This window comes from Xenopus laevis, chromosome 3S, assembly GCF_017654675.1.
Source record: "Xenopus laevis strain J_2021 chromosome 3S, Xenopus_laevis_v10.1, whole genome shotgun sequence".
In the NCBI taxonomy this organism is placed as follows: Eukaryota; Metazoa; Chordata; class Amphibia; order Anura; family Pipidae; genus Xenopus; species Xenopus laevis.
Genome location: NC_054376.1, coordinates 27,187,540 through 27,206,232, shown reverse-complemented (window position 1 = coordinate 27,206,232; position 18,693 = coordinate 27,187,540). Strand labels below are relative to the sequence as shown.

The window sequence follows — 18,693 nt, the reverse complement described above, 5'->3', positions numbered from 1 at the left end:
GTATATATATATACACATATATATATATTAGAACTATGGTGGGTATTTAAATAATAAAGGAATTGGTTTATGAATCATTCGTAAACCATTAGGGATGTGTATATATATATATATATATATATATATATATATATATATATATATATATTATATATATATATATATATATATATTAGAACTATGGTGGGTATTTAAATAATAAAGGAATTGGTTTATGAATTATTCGTAAACCATTAGGGATGTGTATCTATCTATATATATATATATATATATATATATATATATATATATATATATATATATATATATATATATACATACTAGCTCTTACCTTTCCAACATCTGTCTTCTTATTCAGTAAACTCTTGGCTGCTGTGTAAGGGCAGAGGAAGAAATAGAAGGACCAGTTACTATAACAGTGCTTACCCTGCATGGCTCATATGTGCCTATAGGAGTCATTAGGTATCTTTGTGTATATGATCTGTGTCTATTAAATATTGATTCTATGTATTTATCTCTATACATTTCTGTATAACTAGTGTGTTTAAATATGTATGTTATAAAATCTAGTAGTAGTGATAAGTCTAGTCTAGACATATATTACTACCTGGTTAAATAAAAACCTTCACATATATATTCCATCTATGATAGTATATTGGGGATGTGTGCCATCACTTCTAATTGTTAGCTGTACAGACAGTTTATATCAGGACTTAACTGTCCCTGCATAACTCTGGTAAAATCCATCAGAAAACATACAATTATATCACAAAGATAACCCAACTCCTGAAATACTCTACTACCCCTACAACGTAGTTTAAGAATGCATAGTGTTAATTAGATTAAAAAAAGAACTTACCTTGTTAGAAAGGAGAGAGAAGCAGAAGGGGACAAAAGAAACAGAGAAAAACAAAGCAGAATTGCCGAAAAAAAGGAGACAAAATAGCGAGAAGCCAAGAGATAACAGAGGGAAATAAAAGGAGAGAAAGTAAAATAAATAAAATGAGAAATATAAAGAGAGAGAAATATACAGCCGTAAGATACATTTGGTGGGTGCGGTAAGATGGCAAACATGTTTTTATATGGGCATCAACAGGCTGGCAAGACAGGATGCCCACCACATGCACAGCCATGAAGGGTTCTATAACCAAACACATTCAGATCTATACTATCTATATCCGATCTTACTACAACCTACATCCTCTGCTTCATGCTGTACATCACCAACTTTGTATTCTGTACCAACTGTCCTGCTATATCTATCCCAGTGCACTGCCTCTGCACATTCAGCAACCCCTCTGCCTGTCCAAACTGCTTACACCAATGGAGGTGCTCTGTCATGTGTATATTAGTATGCCAAAACAATAAAGGTTCTCGACCTAGCTGTAAGCAACTAAAAATAACATGGAATCCTAAATAAAGAGGCCATCAATAAAAATTCTGTATCACCAGGAAAATAAAAGGAATTGTCAGGTCACTCAGTGCTTTTCAGTATTTGAGCAGAAATAAATAGATCCAATAAGAGCTATGGATAGGAGTTTTATATATGCGTTTGGGTACTGTCCAGTCCAGACTTGATGAATAGATCTGAGCAGACGGAATACTGCGCCACATATTGCATTTAAATAAAGGGCCTAATCAGAAGGGCTAGTAGGAAGGGCTGGTAGAAACCACATAGCCTGAGAATGTTGTAATGTGTTAATGGAAATAGCAACATCAAGTGGCTATAGAAATAAAGAAGAGCTATCCAGTAAGGCAGATTTTGGATGGAACTTTGTTCCACCTCAGCATGGAAGTACTTTTTTTTTTTATAAGATATAAGACTAGACTAAAGGGCTGATGCTTTAGAGTTGGATATGCAGAATGTATTCATTCCTACAAAACCGCTTTCCAACATTTTATTTTGCTATTTATGCGTCTTTTCGCATTTTTTTCAAACTTGCAGAGATCTATTTAAACCAAAAAAGTCATTATAAGAATGAGAATTCAAAGTCAAAGGAAACCTGACGCTATTCTCAATAAATGTTCCCAGAGTAATTTCAAGCTTCAGCTTCAGTGGAGAAATGAGAAAGAAAAAACACAAGAAACACACACAAATTAAGCCCAATAAAATTTAGAAAGATATCGATATCACCTCCTTACTCGATAACCTAACTGTTTTAGGGGGAAATAAACACTATACTAGTGTTTCAATTCATGAATTATTTTCTATAGTACCTCCTTGTCTCAGAGGTTCAGCAGGAACCCCATGACCTCTAAACATGCAATATATAGCCTTAAAAATACCTCTCATTTTAAGTGCCCTGGAGAATACTATGGTTGCATGAGCACAGGGCCGGCCTTAGGCCTATTGGACCAATTGGGCCCAATAGAGCCCCGCACATCTGGGGGCCCCGCACCACAGATAATATTTCCCTCAGCACATGATGCTGCCTAGCCTGCCCCCAACTTTGTCCAGCCCATCCCCAAATCCATAGGTCCAGCCCATCCAAACTCTGATAAGCCAGCCTATCCCCCAACTCCATAGGTCTAGCCTGCCCCCAACTCTCATAGGCCCAGCTTTCCTCCAACCTTGATAGGTCTTGCCTGCCCCTAATCCAACCAAGCCTGCTCCCAAGCTGAATCGGCCCAGCCCCAAACTAATTGGCCCAGTCCACTCTCCTATTTCCTCCCTCTCTCTCTTACCCTGTGTGCCCCTATTATGTGCCCCTATTTCATCCCTCTCACTCTCTTACCTTGTCTGTCCCTTTCCTTTCTATTTTGTGCCTGTATGCCCTTATTTTCCTAAATACTTGGTGTGTCAGTAGCCAGCAACACTTTGTCTAGGGGCCCCGCCAACATGGTCCCAATTGGGCCCCACATTTGATAGGATCAGCCCTGCATGAACACTAATCTTTCCAGCCTGAAGGGATTGGCATTACTATAAAATATTCTTTCTGGCAGAGTTTGGAAAAGTCAAACAGTATCAATATTGCATGGTGTGAGGTTTCACCAAGGCATCAATAGATGGCAGCACGGACATAAGGAAAATCGTTGTAGAGGAAGGAGGTATCAGACAAAATGTTAAAGTTGTAATGGGATTGAAGCAAAATGCTTACAATTGCCCTTTTGGCATAATGTAGGTCTGCCCAAAAGATAGATCGAGATCTACCAATAGACCTTTAGCTGGTGATCAGTAGATCTCAAGACACTGTCAACTAACAGCTTGACTAAATCACCCTCCTATTTCATGCTTTTCATTCAGATATTTATTATGTTAAGGTTACAGAAGAAATGTTTGTAAATATAGCAATATACACTTTCTTATAAATCAATATTTAAGAAATATTTTCCATGGAACAGAACGCTAACAATGCTTTTATGGGTGTAGATCATAATGGGACAACATCACTAAAAGTAGACCTCGCATTAGTAAAGTATGGGCATAAATGAATAGAGACAAATACAAGTACAAATCCACAACACAGTAAAGGTATCAAAAATATATACCACTTTGTCATAACCCAGGACACATACACTATTCTGCCATGATAGATTAACACCACCAAACATGCACTGCAAAGTAAACATCTGCACAGTTGCACATAAATGCTGTAGAGTACATAAGTTACTTATATGGACACAGTTCTTTATTCACACATATATAAGTATATAAATCTGCACAGACCTTTACAGATTTGCAAGATCACGCTTATATATATATAAAAACATGCACAAAGACTGAGCACAGACAGACCCAATCACACACATAATTACACAGCTCTATTCATACAATATCCAGAAAGGGATTGTAAATAAATACACATTAAAATGCATGGCTTGTCACAAATACATTAACATAAATACATAGCTAGTGTTGCAGGACAGCACATGGTAGTCACACAACTCAACTGCAGTGTATTAACCCAGCCTGATATTACTGCTCTGAACACACACGCATATACCATTTTAAACCCTCCAAATCCACATTACCATGGAGATTGCGACTCAGTCCCATATACTTACAACCTTATTCCACTTAAATCCACAAAATCAGGACTTGACCATAACCTTTTTTTTTGTTTTCTATACTGGGTGGGGCCTCTGAATCTATCTAATATAGATATTCAGCCGACTCTGGTTTGGATAGCTTGGTGAATGTGTGCGGTAAACTCTCCAGTTAATGTAATGTGCCCCATGTAATATATAGGATTTCTGGTTATAAAAATCTCACTAAAGGGGTTGTTCACCTTTGAATGAACTTTTAGGGGCCCATTTACTTAGTTTGAGTGAAGGAATAGAGGAAAAATAGTTTGAATTTCGAATGGTCGAATATGGCTACTTCGACCATCGAATGGGCTACTTCAACCTTCGACTACGACCTTCGAAAACCTACCGAGGTCCCCATAGGCTTCCTAACAATTTCCTGATCGATGGATTAAAATCCTTCGAATCGTTCGATTCGAAGGATTTAATCGATCGATCGAACGATTATTCCTTCGATCGTTCGTAGGAATAGCGCAAAATCCTTCGACTTCGATATTCGAAGTCGAAGGATTTTACTTTGACGGTCTAATATCGAGAGTTAATTAACCCTCGATATTCGACCCTAGGTAAATGTGCCCCTTAGTATGATGTAGAGTGATATTCTGAGACAATTTGCCATTAGTTTTAATTTTTTTTATTACTTGTGATTTTTGAATGATTTAGCTTTTAATTCAGCAGCTCTTCCGTTTTCAGTTTCAGCAGTTTGGTTGCGAGGGTCTAAATTACCAAAATATGAATAGGAGAGGCCAGAATAGAACGACGAGTAATAAAAAGTAGCAATTACAATACATTTTAGCCTCACAGAGCATTTGTTTTTTTTTAAGATGGGGTCAATGACCCCCATTTGAAAGCTGGAAAGAGTCAGAAGAAAAGGGCAAATAATTAAAAAACTATAAAAAAAGAAAAAATGAAGGTCAACTGAAAAGTTGCTTAGAATTAGCTATTCTTAGAAAAGCTGAACAACCCCTTTCAATTGGGTTAAGCGGATCCACATCCACTTAATATGTTACCGTTCAGTATAACTAATTGACATAGGTTGATGGTAACCTTTATAACTATTAAAATATAAACCCTTGTGAACAGTCATCTTGGATAAGCCAATATATCAGATAAAAGTGATGGAGAGCTTTGTCAGCTTTACAAGAAATAGCATTTGAACAAATCATCGATAAAACTTGTGTTTGGGGTCGTTTTATAAAATGATTATTGGTTGGTATAATGCAGGATTTTACTGAAAAAGAATAGTTCCAAACATCTCCAACATCTTCAGATTTATTTAACCACAGCCCTCCCCGATGGGCCAGGATACGAGGGCCGCTGCACATGCACACCACTTATTCCATCCCTGAAAAAAAGTAGGTTTAGCATACTCAGCTCAATTTTGCTTTGTGTACAGCCCCCTGGGGAAGTTTTAAAATGTCTATTTACAGCATTGGCCTTATTTTGGTTTTACATTTATTTCAATGCCTAGCTAGTAGAGAACAAACTGAGTCAGCAGGTCTTAAATATATGCCTCACTCATCATACATGATGGATTATTAGTGCCGGGTACTCAGCTAGATTTTAGGAGGTTTGGGTTGCTTTTTTCAGCCCATGCCATGCTCATGACATGCTGGGCACACAGCATGCACCAAGTTACATACATTACATGCAGCATCTCCAGGAGGCAACACTAGGACCCGCTATACACTGGGATCATTCTTTCACCATGCCACAAAATAGGTGTCCCACATTAGATCTTATTTACCCACACAGAGCCTAATGTCTACCAGTGGCATCCGAGGCCAACCTTTACTCTAGTCCTGCTGCAGAACTATCACTTCCACCATTGTGTCTGAGCTTGAAGGTAGCTGCAGTTTAAAGGTTGTTCACCTTCCAACACTTTTTTCAGTTCAGTTAGTTTCAGATTGTTAACCAGAAATCAAAACTTTTTTCCAATGACTTTCTATTTTCTATGTGTGACCATTTTTCTAATATTAAAGTGTAAGTCTTATTTTTCACCTTTCTAAAGCAGCTCTGGGAAAGGGGGGGTCGCCGACCCTCTAAACTGTTCAAATTGAAACATTTAGTTGATCCATTTGTTATCGATGTCGCTGCTGAGCAGCTGTTAGAATTGATACAATAGCTGCTAATATTCCAGAGTCTGCGCCTGAATTACTGAGCTGCCAGACTCAAACGCCAGAGACACGAACATTAACATTTCAACTTTGATTTTGGAAAAACGGTAAAAAATAAAAAATGGAAAGCAATTGGAAAAAGTCATTTTTTTCTGGAGAACAATCTGAAAAAGTATTTGGAAGGTGAACAACACCTTTAACAAAGGCTAGAAGACGATGTTGGATATGTGTGGTATATACCCAGTGGCTTAACTAGATATTACTGGGCCCCACAGCAAATTATTATTTAAGCCCACAAAATGTCTAGCAGTTGACCTATTTTACCAATATTTATTGAAATTGTGTATGAATTAAGGCCTTGTGGGGCCCCTTTACCTCCTGGGGGCCCCTGCAGCCGCAGGGTCTGCTTCCTCTGTAGTTATGCCCCAGTATATACCTACACTAGAATGATATCTGCCACTTAGTACTATGAATTTGTGGCATAAGAGGTTCCATACATCCACAAATCACCAATGGTTCCTGCATGTACATTTTATTTCCCATAAGAAGGTGTAATCTTGTTTGAATCAGACTGGATATATACATACTGTATTAGCATCTTAATAGTTCATCATATATGCAGGAAGTATTAGCATTTTGTCTAAATATATCCAAAACTACAGTGTGGCCTGCATGACTATTGAGTAAATGAAAGAAAACCATTGGGCTTTTTTTTGTTCTGCTTCCATGTCCCCACAGTTATACCAAAGCATTTCCAGCTGTATTACACACTCAGAACTTCGTCTGGGTTCATAGGATATTCTTTGTTTTGTAGGGCCATATGACTATACCAGATGCCACTGCCTTGCACTCTTCTTAAACCCACAAAAATATCCTCAAATCACACCTCCTACTAATGACCCACACAGGCTGGTAGCTGGGAAAAAGCAGCCACATGCAGTCACCTCTCAAGGCAAGGAAGGGGCAAATGCGGAGAGGGGAAAAAGTGCCTTAAGGACACAACTACCTTGTTCCACCAACCCCAAGGCTGTACTAGTGGCGGCTGTGGTGATTGAGGCAGGAGCTGTGGTCTGTCTGCCCACTGTGAGAGGAGGGAGAGCAAAAAAGGTTGGTTTGAAGAGGCAGGGCGAAGAATGCAACGAAGGGGAAGAAAAATATGTGTGTGTGATAGGAATAAATAAATGTAAGGTTTAACAATGTGTATTAAGGTGTAACAATAGAATTTGAAAGCAATAGATGAGGATATGAAACAGGCAGGATAAAGGTTTGGCGGAGAAGTGTAGGAAGGAGGAAGAAAGGGTTACACATGGATGCATAACAGATGAAAATAATAAAACATGGGGAGGAACATAACAAGAAGAGAGAAATGTGATGGGGTGAAGGTTAATGTACCAGGGAATGTAAAGAGAAAGGGAGGGGGAGAAGAAAGGCAATAAGTAGAATAAAGCAGACTCAAAACAAGAGAGAGAAGATAAAGAGCATAGAAACTCCTATCACATATGACATCATCCTTGACTTGAAACATCATCATACATTTAGGCATAGTGACTGCAGATCATCAGTCTGGGACTTGAAACAATAATGGCATCCTCACAACAAGGTTACCCCAGGCCATTACACATTAATCCCAGAGACAACTTCTGGAAAGTGAACGTAGCATTACAGAAGGAATCTCCGTGAGGGATTTGTGTTACAAAATGAATCCCAGAATGAGATCTGAAGAGCACAGAGTAATGAATCTACAGATGCAAGCAAATGTTGCTTTTTTGTAGCTGAAAAGAATCAGACAGAGAATCTATGTGATCTTCAGGGTTTATACAAGCAACCGTGCCCAGAGCACAAGGACATCACAAGAGCACAAGAACATCACCAGGAGTCCCTGCCTGAAAGTGCACAACATTGCTAAAAGAAAATGATTGAGATCTGCAAAGAACTGCTTATGGAATTCCAATGGCAGATCGGCAGAGCATTGCATAAAGTACCATTCAGTGTTATCTCCAGAGCATTGTCAAGAAAGCAGAAAAGCTTACGATTATGAAATATGCAGAGCACAGAAAAAGGCATCACTGCATAGTGTCTGCAGGACCTTCAATAAAGGATCAGTGCGTGAAATCTGCAGAACATTGCTCAAATGCTCGAACTGTTGTATCTGCATAAAATATTCAGCCTGATCTGCAAGGCACTACTCATGGGGGCAAATTCACTAAAGGGCAAATTTTCACCAGCACACTTAGAGCCACTTCGCCAGGCATAAATTCACTACCACTATGCTAATTCACTAAAATGTGAAGTTTCGGCAGCCAAATGCTGGCGAAGTTTCGCTAGCGTTAATTCGTCAGCGCGAGCATTTCATAGCGAACTTTCACTAGCGTTAATTTCTGCAGAGTAAAACTTCGTTAGTACTCACACTTAGGTCAGTTTGAATAGGGTGGGTATATATAGGTCATATATATGTCTTTATTAGAGATGTTGTGGCAAATGCTTGAAGTGGCCACTTATTATTACAAATGTCCAAGGAAGCAAAATAAAGACAAAAGAGATCCTCTAATGTCATAGACATGAGCCCACCCTAAAACAAATGAGGCATGCCCCTCAAATTGGTTAAAAAAATGTTAACACAAAATCTATAATAGTTAGGACTTTTGAAGACAATCCTGCTTCAAAATATAAAAAAAACACCAGCATTTTGTAGAACTTTTATGACTTTCTGGCATACAGGATAAGATGTGACTGACATAAGATTGAGGAGGATGTAGCTTCATCTTATCAGTTCACCAGGTCTAAGCTGGCGAAGGAAACTCTAGCGAAAGTGATAACGTTCTGGGAAATTTGCACTTTAGTAAATTTGCAGAGTAAATATAGTTCGCCTGATGGAAAATTTGCCTGCCGATAGAGGGCGAAACTGCGGTAGCGAATTGTCCTCTATACCTGTTAGTAAATTGGTGATGTGCCTGCGGATGGGATTCACTAGCGAATTTTCTCTAGTGACTGCCACTTCGCCCTTTAGTAAATCTGCCCCATGGAATCCATGTGTGACATAGCCCAAAAAATCGCACCATGAGATCTGCAGAACCTTATACAAGGAATCTATATGTAAATTCTGCAGAATATTGTGTGCAAGGAGATATCACTGATACAAACTGTAGATCGCTGTTGTAGAAAATTCGAATTGAGATCTACTACTGCATATTACAAGGAATGTCAGTGTTAGATCTGCAACAAAACTCTGTAGAATGTATAGATTTGCTTGATACAATAGGATACAATAAGATCTGCAGTATATTGTATAAGAAATCTTACAATATTGCACAAAGTGTTTCAGTCTAAGACATATAGAGAGCATTGTTCAATGAGTCCATAAAACTGTCTATGTGAGTGCACACTTACCAGAGAAGTTCCTAGTGGCCAGCATTGTCGTGAGGATGGCCCCCTAAATTAATAACATAATAATGACAGATTACTAGGCAGTCTCATGGTAATATGGAAACATTTGTTAAAAAGAGGAAGAGACGATGGGGAAGGGAAAATATGGACAAACCTGTCCCCCAGGCTCACCTTTAGCTTCCGACGAGCATTGAATTTCTTCAGGCATTCTACTGTCTCCTGTCTGTGCATCATGGAGGCAACAGTGGAACGTTGCTGTGAAAATCAAAGAAGATATATTTCATATGGGTGTAACCAGAAAGTGTAACTAGTATTCTATTGAAAGGTAATGTAAAATAACAGCATGATCTCCTGAGCAATTTTGCCAACTACATACATTTTTTTTCCAGTTATCACTATATTGAAGTTTTCCCACTTCTAATTCAATAGATCTGAAAGAACAGCATTATCTGCTGTTTAAGAAATGTGTAAGAACTGCTAATATCCTAAAGACTAGAAAGAAAATAATGTAAATGATAAATGTGCTCAGAAGAGCGATATGAGAAAACGAATATTAAAGAATTGGAGGGTTTACATTTCCTTTAACTATCTGTGCAATGGCCTTTGTTTCACCCCTATTCCTGAAAAGGTAGAAAAATACTATTTAAACAACCTATAATTTTAAAAGCTTATAAAAATTTAGCAATTCTCCTATGTCTATTCCTATTAATTTTCATCATACTTATTGGGAACCTTAGTAAAGATGTACAAGTTGGACGGGAAATATCCTGGATTGCGGATTTTTGAACCACCCCTTTAATAGACACCACAGGTAGCGGCGGAAATAGATGCAAATTAATTTTAGAGCCCCCCAAATATGCAGAAGTTGTCCTGTTTTACCAATACATATTAAAATGGCTCATTAATTAGGGCTTCATGGGGCTCCCTATACCTCCTGGGCCTCCCTGCAGATGCAGGGTCTGCTTCTTCTTAGCCAGAGGTGTGGGCTGGACATCCAAGTCTTGCTGTAAGCAACTGAGAAGCAGGTGAGAGTAGGAGCTACACATTGGAGCTGCTTTGCACTTCCACCTGCTGAATTTTATTGAGGCCAGAGTGTTTGGGCCTGACAGCATATGGGAGACTTTTCTGTTTGCTATTCACCTGTGGGATTCTCTAAGAGAGAAAGAGTAAGGAGTTTCTTGCTGTTCACTGGTAAAAGATTCTCTGACACACCAGAGAGTCCATGCAGACTGGACACTGTATTATGCTGATGTAAGCTATTCTTATTTTGGACTTCAAGCCTGTTTAGTCTCCTTGTGTAGTGGACGCTAGAACTATGAAGTAAGCAGGTCCGGACTGAGAATTAAAATAGGCCCTGGCATTTCAGGTACACAGAGGCCCAAACAGCCCCCACCAGCCCACTAAATACTGACCTTCTATGGCACCTTATAGCACCCCCTCAGAACCCACAGATTGCCAGTCCGGGCATGGAAGTAAGCTAATTTATGCTTTAGTTGGACTTTGATGATGAATGCAAGCTATATTCTGTTGTCATTTTACTGCTGCTGGAAAAAACACTTTTGAGTTGAATAATAAAGGGATTGTTTTTCCTTGTCTCTGGAGTGGCCTGCAATTATGGTGCAAATCCTGGGGTGATCCCCCCCTAAAACTTCACAAGGGGTACTCACGCAGACCCATGGGTGTTTGAGAGCTTCATGTGCTGTAATGCGTTTGGCTGGGTTAATGGTCAGCATCTGGTTAATGAGGTTCTTGGCTTCAGGGGTCACCGTGTCCCATTCTGGAGATGGAAACTACAGAGAAAAAGAATATGGAAGGATAGTTGCAATTGATTAAAAGAGAACAATGTTTTCTCTTAAAGGAATTGTTCAGTGTAAAAATAAAAACTGGGTAAATAGATAGGCTGTACAAAATAAAAAATGTTTCTATTATAGTTGGATGTGTAACATAATAGCCAGAATACTACTTCCTGCTTTTCATCTCTCTTGGTTTACACTGACTGGTTACCCTGGTTACCAGGCAGTAACCAATCAGAGACTTAAGGGGGGGCACATGGGTCATATCTGTTGCTTTGAATCTGAGCTGAATGCTGAGGATCAATTGCAAACTCACTGAACAGATATGTACCATGTGTCGCTGATTAGCTCAGAGTTAGGGAGCTGAAAAGCAGGAAGTAGTGTTCTGGCTATTATGTTAGACATCCAGTCACTCCAGCCTTTATACATTACATTTTTGCCTAAATAACTATATTAGAAACATTTTTTATTTTGCATAGCCTATCTATTTACACAGCTTTTATTTTCACACTGAACTGTTCCTTTTATCCTACTCCTAACCATGGGTGTCTGCAGAAGGGGACAAGAGGGGGCAGTTGCCCCACCATGCAGTGCCGGGCCAAGCCGACTGGGCGCCCTAGGCGGCCGGGCACGGCGCTTCCCTCCGTGCTCCCCTCTGCACTCGCGCGTGCACGCTCCTGAACACATTGTGCACAGAACGCCGGAAGGGAGGGTGTTAGAAGGGCGCCGGAGGGGGTGGAGGCAGGGAGGCAAGGGAAAGCGACTGAGGGGAGAGAGGTGGGGAAAGCGACTGAGGGGAGGGAGACGGGGTAAAGCTCTTTAGGGGAGGGAGGCAGGGAGGAGCGCTGGAGGGGTGGGAGGCGGGTTAGAGCAGTGAACATGGACTAGGGGTAGACAAAAGTCAGTGCCCCGGTTTAGTTGCGCCCTAGGCAGGTGCCTCTTCTGCCTACCCCTAGTTCTGGTCCTGCCACCATGACTTCTCCAGCTAGTTCCAAGAATTGTTTGTTAATGTAATTCCCAAAAACACAAAACATTTTTATACTTCCCACCCCAAGGCAAGCCTTAATTAGGTTATCTACTGCATTGTCATGAATAGGTTCATCTTCAATGGGATGCTACCATATGTGATACTAGCTTACTTGACCCCCCCCCTGGAAAATTTTCTGCGGACACCCATGCTCCTAACCCTGCTAAGAGTCAACTCACATCATATGCTCCTGCTTTGATCTGCTGGTACAGCTTGTGCTGATCTTCATCCCAAAATGGTGGGTAACCAACCAAAAGGATGTAAAGAATAACACCTGTTGGGAAAGTCACAAATCATCTCATCAAATCAGCTTAACATAATATTTTCCCTAAATACACTTACATCTTGCATTCCCATCCACTGATGATCACTGATGATCACTGAGATGCTACTATCCGTAAATATCCTAATATTTATTTTCTATTCTCATATATTTCTTATTGGCAGGTACTGGTATGGGACCTGTTATCCAGAATGCTTGGGACTTGGGGTTTTCCAGATATTGGATCTTTCCATAATTTGGATCTTCATATCTTTAAGCTGGCCATAGACGCAAAGAATCCTCGAACGATCTGACTTCCCCATCTCCCGACCTGCCACTAACCATTCAGATCAAATAAAGTAGTAAAAGAACAGATCTGCTGATGTTTTGCCCCTGACAGCAATCATACGAAAGTTATGTCTGACAAAAGCTGGTGACAGTCTCCCACTGAAAATTGTACGAACGGCAATACATGCAGAGAAATTATCGACAGCCGACAGAAATTTTTTAACCTGATCGATCTACCAAATGACCGATCTCCGTGGGATGAAAAATGATGTCACTCTCCACACACGGTCAGAAAATTGCACGAATCGATGATTCGTATGATCGGATCGTTGCGTCTATGGCCAGCTTAAGTCTACTAGAAAAACATATAAACATTAGATAAACTCAATAGGCTGGTTTGCTTCCAATACTTATATCTTAGTTTGGATCAAGTAAAAGCTACTGTTTTATTATTACAGAAAAAAAGGAAATCATGTTTAAAATTTGGATTGTTTGGATAAAATTATGTCTATGGGAAATGGCCTTTCTGTAATTCAGAGCTTTCTGGATAACGGGTTTCCGGATAACGGATCCCTTACCCGTTTCAAAAAAACCATCTCCAACCATTATCTGAGTTCACTAAGCATGTGCAGTGCCAGTGACACCCCTAACAAAATTCAAAATTGGGAGGTCCTGTGCCCACATTTGATGGCCTAGGTTATTACTGTTAAAAGAGATGCTTTTTCAGTAAAAACAATATAACATTTTTTTAGCCATATTAATTGAAGCTTTAATTCTCCACCTTAAAATCAGATATTTTCTGGTAGCTTTGCCACCCTACCCTTATATTAACCCCACTTTCAGTTAGATTAGATTATCATAAAGAAAAAGTAAAGGTATTTAAATACTAAAAAAAAAAAAAAATCTATAGTGAATTGAGCCTTCTATATTTAACATTCGATACTCCCAAATAATAACTATTCCCAATTTTTATTGCTGGCACACTTTTTGTCCAAGACCACACAATTACTACTGATTTTTAACTAGAACTCTTAAACCCCAAACTTAATATATTTTTAAAATTATAGTGCATAGGTTCTCTGCTTACCACATGCCCAAATATCTACTGGTTTGCCGTACGCTTCCTTTCGCAGAACCTCTGGAGACAGGTACCCTGGAGTTCCAGCAAATCCTAGGAAATGAAAACATGAACTGCAGTCATCTGTGAGGAAAACTATACCTGCGAATTATGTTGGTCTCTATAAAAATACATTGCATAAAAAAGCTCATATGTAACACTCTACTTCATGGAAATAAGCCATTTTCATAATATACATTTTTAGTAGTATTTGCCATTAGGTTAGACTAAATAGAAAATTGCCATTTTAAGAACTAAGGGCCGCCCCCTGCGATATTATGATTCAAGGAGGTGGGATGTGGGCAGAGGCAGGACAGGAAGTAGGCGGGAGGATGATTTGTATGATCTCAAATGCAAGACAAGCTGAAGCGTTTATGTTCTAGCTACAGCAATTGCCATGAAAAGATGAGATGTGCAGGTAAATCCCCAGAGAAGGGGGTGGGGCTATAGAATTATTTTCTGTGATCTAAATAAATCAGTTTTGCAAATGGAATGACCATTTTATTACAATTGTGCCATAGGGTATCCCTTTTAAATAACAAGTAAGGACACATTTTATATATCTACTTTGATACATTGTTATCGAATTATTTGTAGTGAATGATTTAATTCAATGAACATATCGTACAGTATATTAACGTTTAATCAAACAGCACACATGGATCATGAAATCGTTTCCCAGCAACTACCACCTACTTAATATGAAGAGAGGAGAAAAGGGCAGTCATTTAGCCTCATTCTACCTCCCACTTTATCTCTCCTCTCCTTAATTATTTTGCTTTAAATGTGTGGTTCACCTTTAAGTTAACTTTTAGTATGTTATAGAATGGCTAATTTTAAGCAACTGGCTTTTTTGTATAGCTTTTGCATTGTCTGTGTCCTCCTTCTCACTCTTTCCAGCTTTCAAATGGGTTTACATAGTTAAATCAGGTTGAAAAAAGACTAAGTCCATCAAGTTCAACTAAAAACCAAGTCCAAATAAAAACCCAGCATCTATATACACACACTCTATACTTTTTACACATAAATTCTATATACCCATACCTATACTAACTATAGAATTTAGTATCACAATAGTCTTTGATATTATGTCTGTCCAAAAAATCATCCAAGCCATTCTTAAAGGCATTAACTGAATCAGCCATCACAAGATCACCCGGCAGTGCATTCCACAACCTCACTGTCCTGACTGTGAAGAACCCCCTACGTTGCTTCAAATGAAAGTTCTTTTCTTCTAGTCTAAAGGGGTGGCCTCTGGTACGGTGATCCTCTTTATGGGTAAAAAGGTCCCCTGCTATTTGTCTATAATGTCCTCTAATGTACTTGTAAAGTGTAATCATGTCCCCTCTCAATTTTTTTTCCAGAGGAAACAACCCCAACCTTGACAGTTTCCCCTCATAATTTAAGTCTTCCATCCCTCTAACCAATTTAGTTGCACTTAGTCTCTGCACTCTCTCCAGCTCATTTATATCCCTCTTAAGGACTGGAGTCCAAAACTGCACTGCATACAGATGAGGCCTCACCAGGGACGTAAAAATAGGCAAAATTATGTTTTTATCCCTTGAGTTTATGCTCTTTTTTATGCAAGACAGAACTTTATTTGCTTTAGTGGCCACAGAATGACACTGCCCAGAATTAGACAACTTGTTATCTACAAAAACCCCTAGATCCTTCTCAGTTAAAGGGATACTGTCATGGGAAAACATGTTTTTTCCAAAATGCATCAGTTAAGAGTGCTGCTCCAACAGAATTCTGCACTGAAATCCATTTCTCAAAAGAGCAAACAGATTTTTTTATATTCAATTCTGAAATCTGACATGGGGCTAGACATTTTGTCAGTTTCCCAGCTGCCCCAGTCATGTGACTTGTGCCTGCACTTTAGAATGGAATTACTTTCTGGCAGGCTGTTTTTTCTCCTACTTAATGTAACTGAATCAGTCTCAGTGGGACTTGGCTTTTACTATTTAGTACTGTTCTTAGATCTACCAGGCAGTTCTTATCTTGTGTTAGGGAGGCTATCTCGTTACCTTCCCATTGTTCTGTTGTTAGGCTGCTGGGGGGGGGGAGGGAGGGAGTGATATCACTCCAACTTGCAGTACAGCAGTAAAGTGTGATTGAAGTTTATCAGAGCACAAGTCACATGACTGGAGGCAGCTGGGAAATTGACAATATGTCTAGCCCCATGCCAGATTTCACAATTGAATATAACAAAATATGTTTGCTCTTTTGAAAAATGGATTTCAGTGCAGAATTCTGCTGGAGCAGCACTATTAACTGATGAGTTTTGAAAAAAACATGTTTTCCCATGACAGTATCCCTTTAAGGAAACTCCCAACACACTGCCATTTAGTGTATAACTTGCATTTATATTGTTTTTGCCAAAGTGCATAACCTGCATTTATCAACACTGAACCTCATTTTTTTGCTGCCCGTTTTTCCAATTTAGTCAAATCACTCTACAAAGTGGCAGCATCCTGCATGGAACCTATAGTTCTGCACTCTCTGTATCATAGTGGCTGCTGTAAGTTGCCACAGATAATTTCTATTTATTGGGCTGGCGAGGGGCTGTTTGGTCCTCTGTGTAACTAAAATGCCAGGACCATTTTTGATTCTCAGTCCAGGCCCGATAAAGGATTTGTCTCTTTAATATCTTCATTACTTACCAAACCAAGCCTGTTGCTCTCCTTGCACTTCTATGGCCAAGCCAAAGTCTGCCAGCTTGACTGCGGCTCCTTTGCATTTGCTGGCGAGGAGAAGGTTTTCTGGCTGTTATTAATAAAGATGTTGTTAGCAAGGCTAGGAAATGGGCAACCTCTTGTTTGCCTACACATGGAGTCCATTATGTTGCCCTCATTTAAATTGCATGATCTGCTCTGTGTCTAACTTCTTACAAAATTCTTTTTTATAGAGTTGGTAGTGGGCATTAAAGGAGAACTGAAGCTAAATAAAGATTTGGCATAGATGTGTTATTCCATATGTTTTGGGCCTTTGTTCCTGCCCTGGGCTACCACAGCCCTTTAGCAATGATGATCTGTGCCTCTGAAGATGCCCCCATTAGCTCTCCATCTTATCTGCTGATTGTATGTGCATGCTCTGTGCTGCTGTCAACTATCTGAGCTTAGGAGCTAAATCACCACATTCTGGATCTTCTTTTAGTAGTTGTGGGTGCAGCGTTAAAACAACATTTAGTTTTCCTTCAAAGAACCTGCACTCCAATTGTTTGTGAATCAAACTGTTTTTATTGTGTGAACACAATAAAATCCATGGTATAAAATCCATGATGTAAGGCTGATTAATTCAGATTCACATTACATTGCACCAGTGCAATCTACATCAGAATCTATTAATATTCAACCCTCTGGCATCTATTCAGATTTAACCTCACTTTGCACTAATATTATAATATATTTGGATGACCCCTAAGCTTAGCTTTTCAACAGCAGCCAAGAACATACTGAGCATGTACAGTGCCACTGGCACAAAAATGTGGAGCAACAAGTTCAATGACGGGGAACTACTGTGGACACCTTTGATAGCAGGGAACATTATTTTTTAAGGTTGGTATAGTAATTTCAGTAAATGAAAACATCATTTCTAGTCATCTGCTTTTGTTTAAGCTTTAGTTATCTTAGTTATTTAGAAGTGATGAATTTGTCTGAATTTGTAGTGAAGATGGCATTTCTTGAGATAAAGTATTAAATAAATAGTTCCCCCAGAATTAACCCATCATATTTTTTTTTCTTTCGGATGCCATTATTCAGACCCTTTCTTGTTTTGCAGGCTGTCACTGGGATTGTTTCCTGGTTGCTAGGTTGGCCATACACGGAGAGATCTGTTCGTTTGGCGATGTCGCCAAAACGATTGGATCTCTCCCCATTATCCCGATATCGGGCTGATCCAATCGTGGGCCTTAGGGTCCAAATATTGGATCATAATGAAAGGAATATGGGCGGTCAGATTGCGGGACCGCATCAACAAACAGATGCAGACCCTGATTCGAAGGGAGTTTTAGCCCTGCCCGATAGACATTTGGCTGACATTTGGCCACATATTGATCGGGGGAAGCCTGTCGGAGGGCCCCATATAAGCCAATAAGCTGTTGACTAGATATCGGCCTGTCTAGGGCGCTAACTACCTTATAACAGGTTCAATTTTAAATCACATTATGAAGTGATCACCTCCTTTACTGTTTCTTTGTACCGTTTGTTCTACAAGGGGCCTACAAGATAATACATTAAACTGTTAAACCGAAAGTTGAGCATAATTGCACCAACACTATAGATATTCTGCAAAAACAGATGCTAAATTGTATCTCTTTGCCTACTGTAGAGAGGGATATTTTCTTTTTCAGACGTATCCTGGTCAAAAGCTGTCTCTATGTAAAGTATAATGCTAGAGATGCTGTTTGCTACCCATTTGCATTAGGAACAGATGCATCGGCTATGAAAGCCCCTGAGAAATGCACTGTGACTAAAATAAAACTGGGACCTCTGCTTTGCCAGTTTGCCACCTCCAAAGTGCCTGGCACAACAGATGCCACTGGGTGTCCAGCTGGCACAGAGATAGCAGGCAGATAAAAGCAATAGGGGCAGTAAATGAAAGAGAAACAGGAGAAAGGATCACGATTATACACTGTATACACAACATATCAGTATAAACATTTAGAATAAGGCTGCATT

At 39.4% G+C, this 18,693-nt stretch overlaps 1 protein-coding gene across 18 annotated transcripts in view; it reads right to left on the bottom strand.

Moving 5' to 3' along the window:
• The window catches only part of camk2a.S (calcium/calmodulin dependent protein kinase (CaM kinase) II alpha S homeolog), a 102,287-nt gene that overhangs the window by 12,675 nt on the left and 70,919 nt on the right, over positions 1-18,693 (bottom strand). For 6 of the 18 annotated variants that reach the window (XM_018254186.2, XM_018254185.2, XM_018254187.2 and 3 more), the window contains exons 7-13: positions 16,678-16,780; positions 13,985-14,068; positions 12,527-12,621; positions 11,195-11,317; positions 9,699-9,782; positions 9,531-9,573; positions 332-372 (exon numbers count right to left, since the gene is read on the bottom strand). In XM_018254186.2, the coding sequence (XP_018109675.1) occupies positions 332-372; positions 9,531-9,573; positions 9,699-9,782; positions 11,195-11,317; positions 12,527-12,621; positions 13,985-14,068; positions 16,678-16,780 (573 nt within the window). 18 annotated transcript variants of the gene reach the window in all.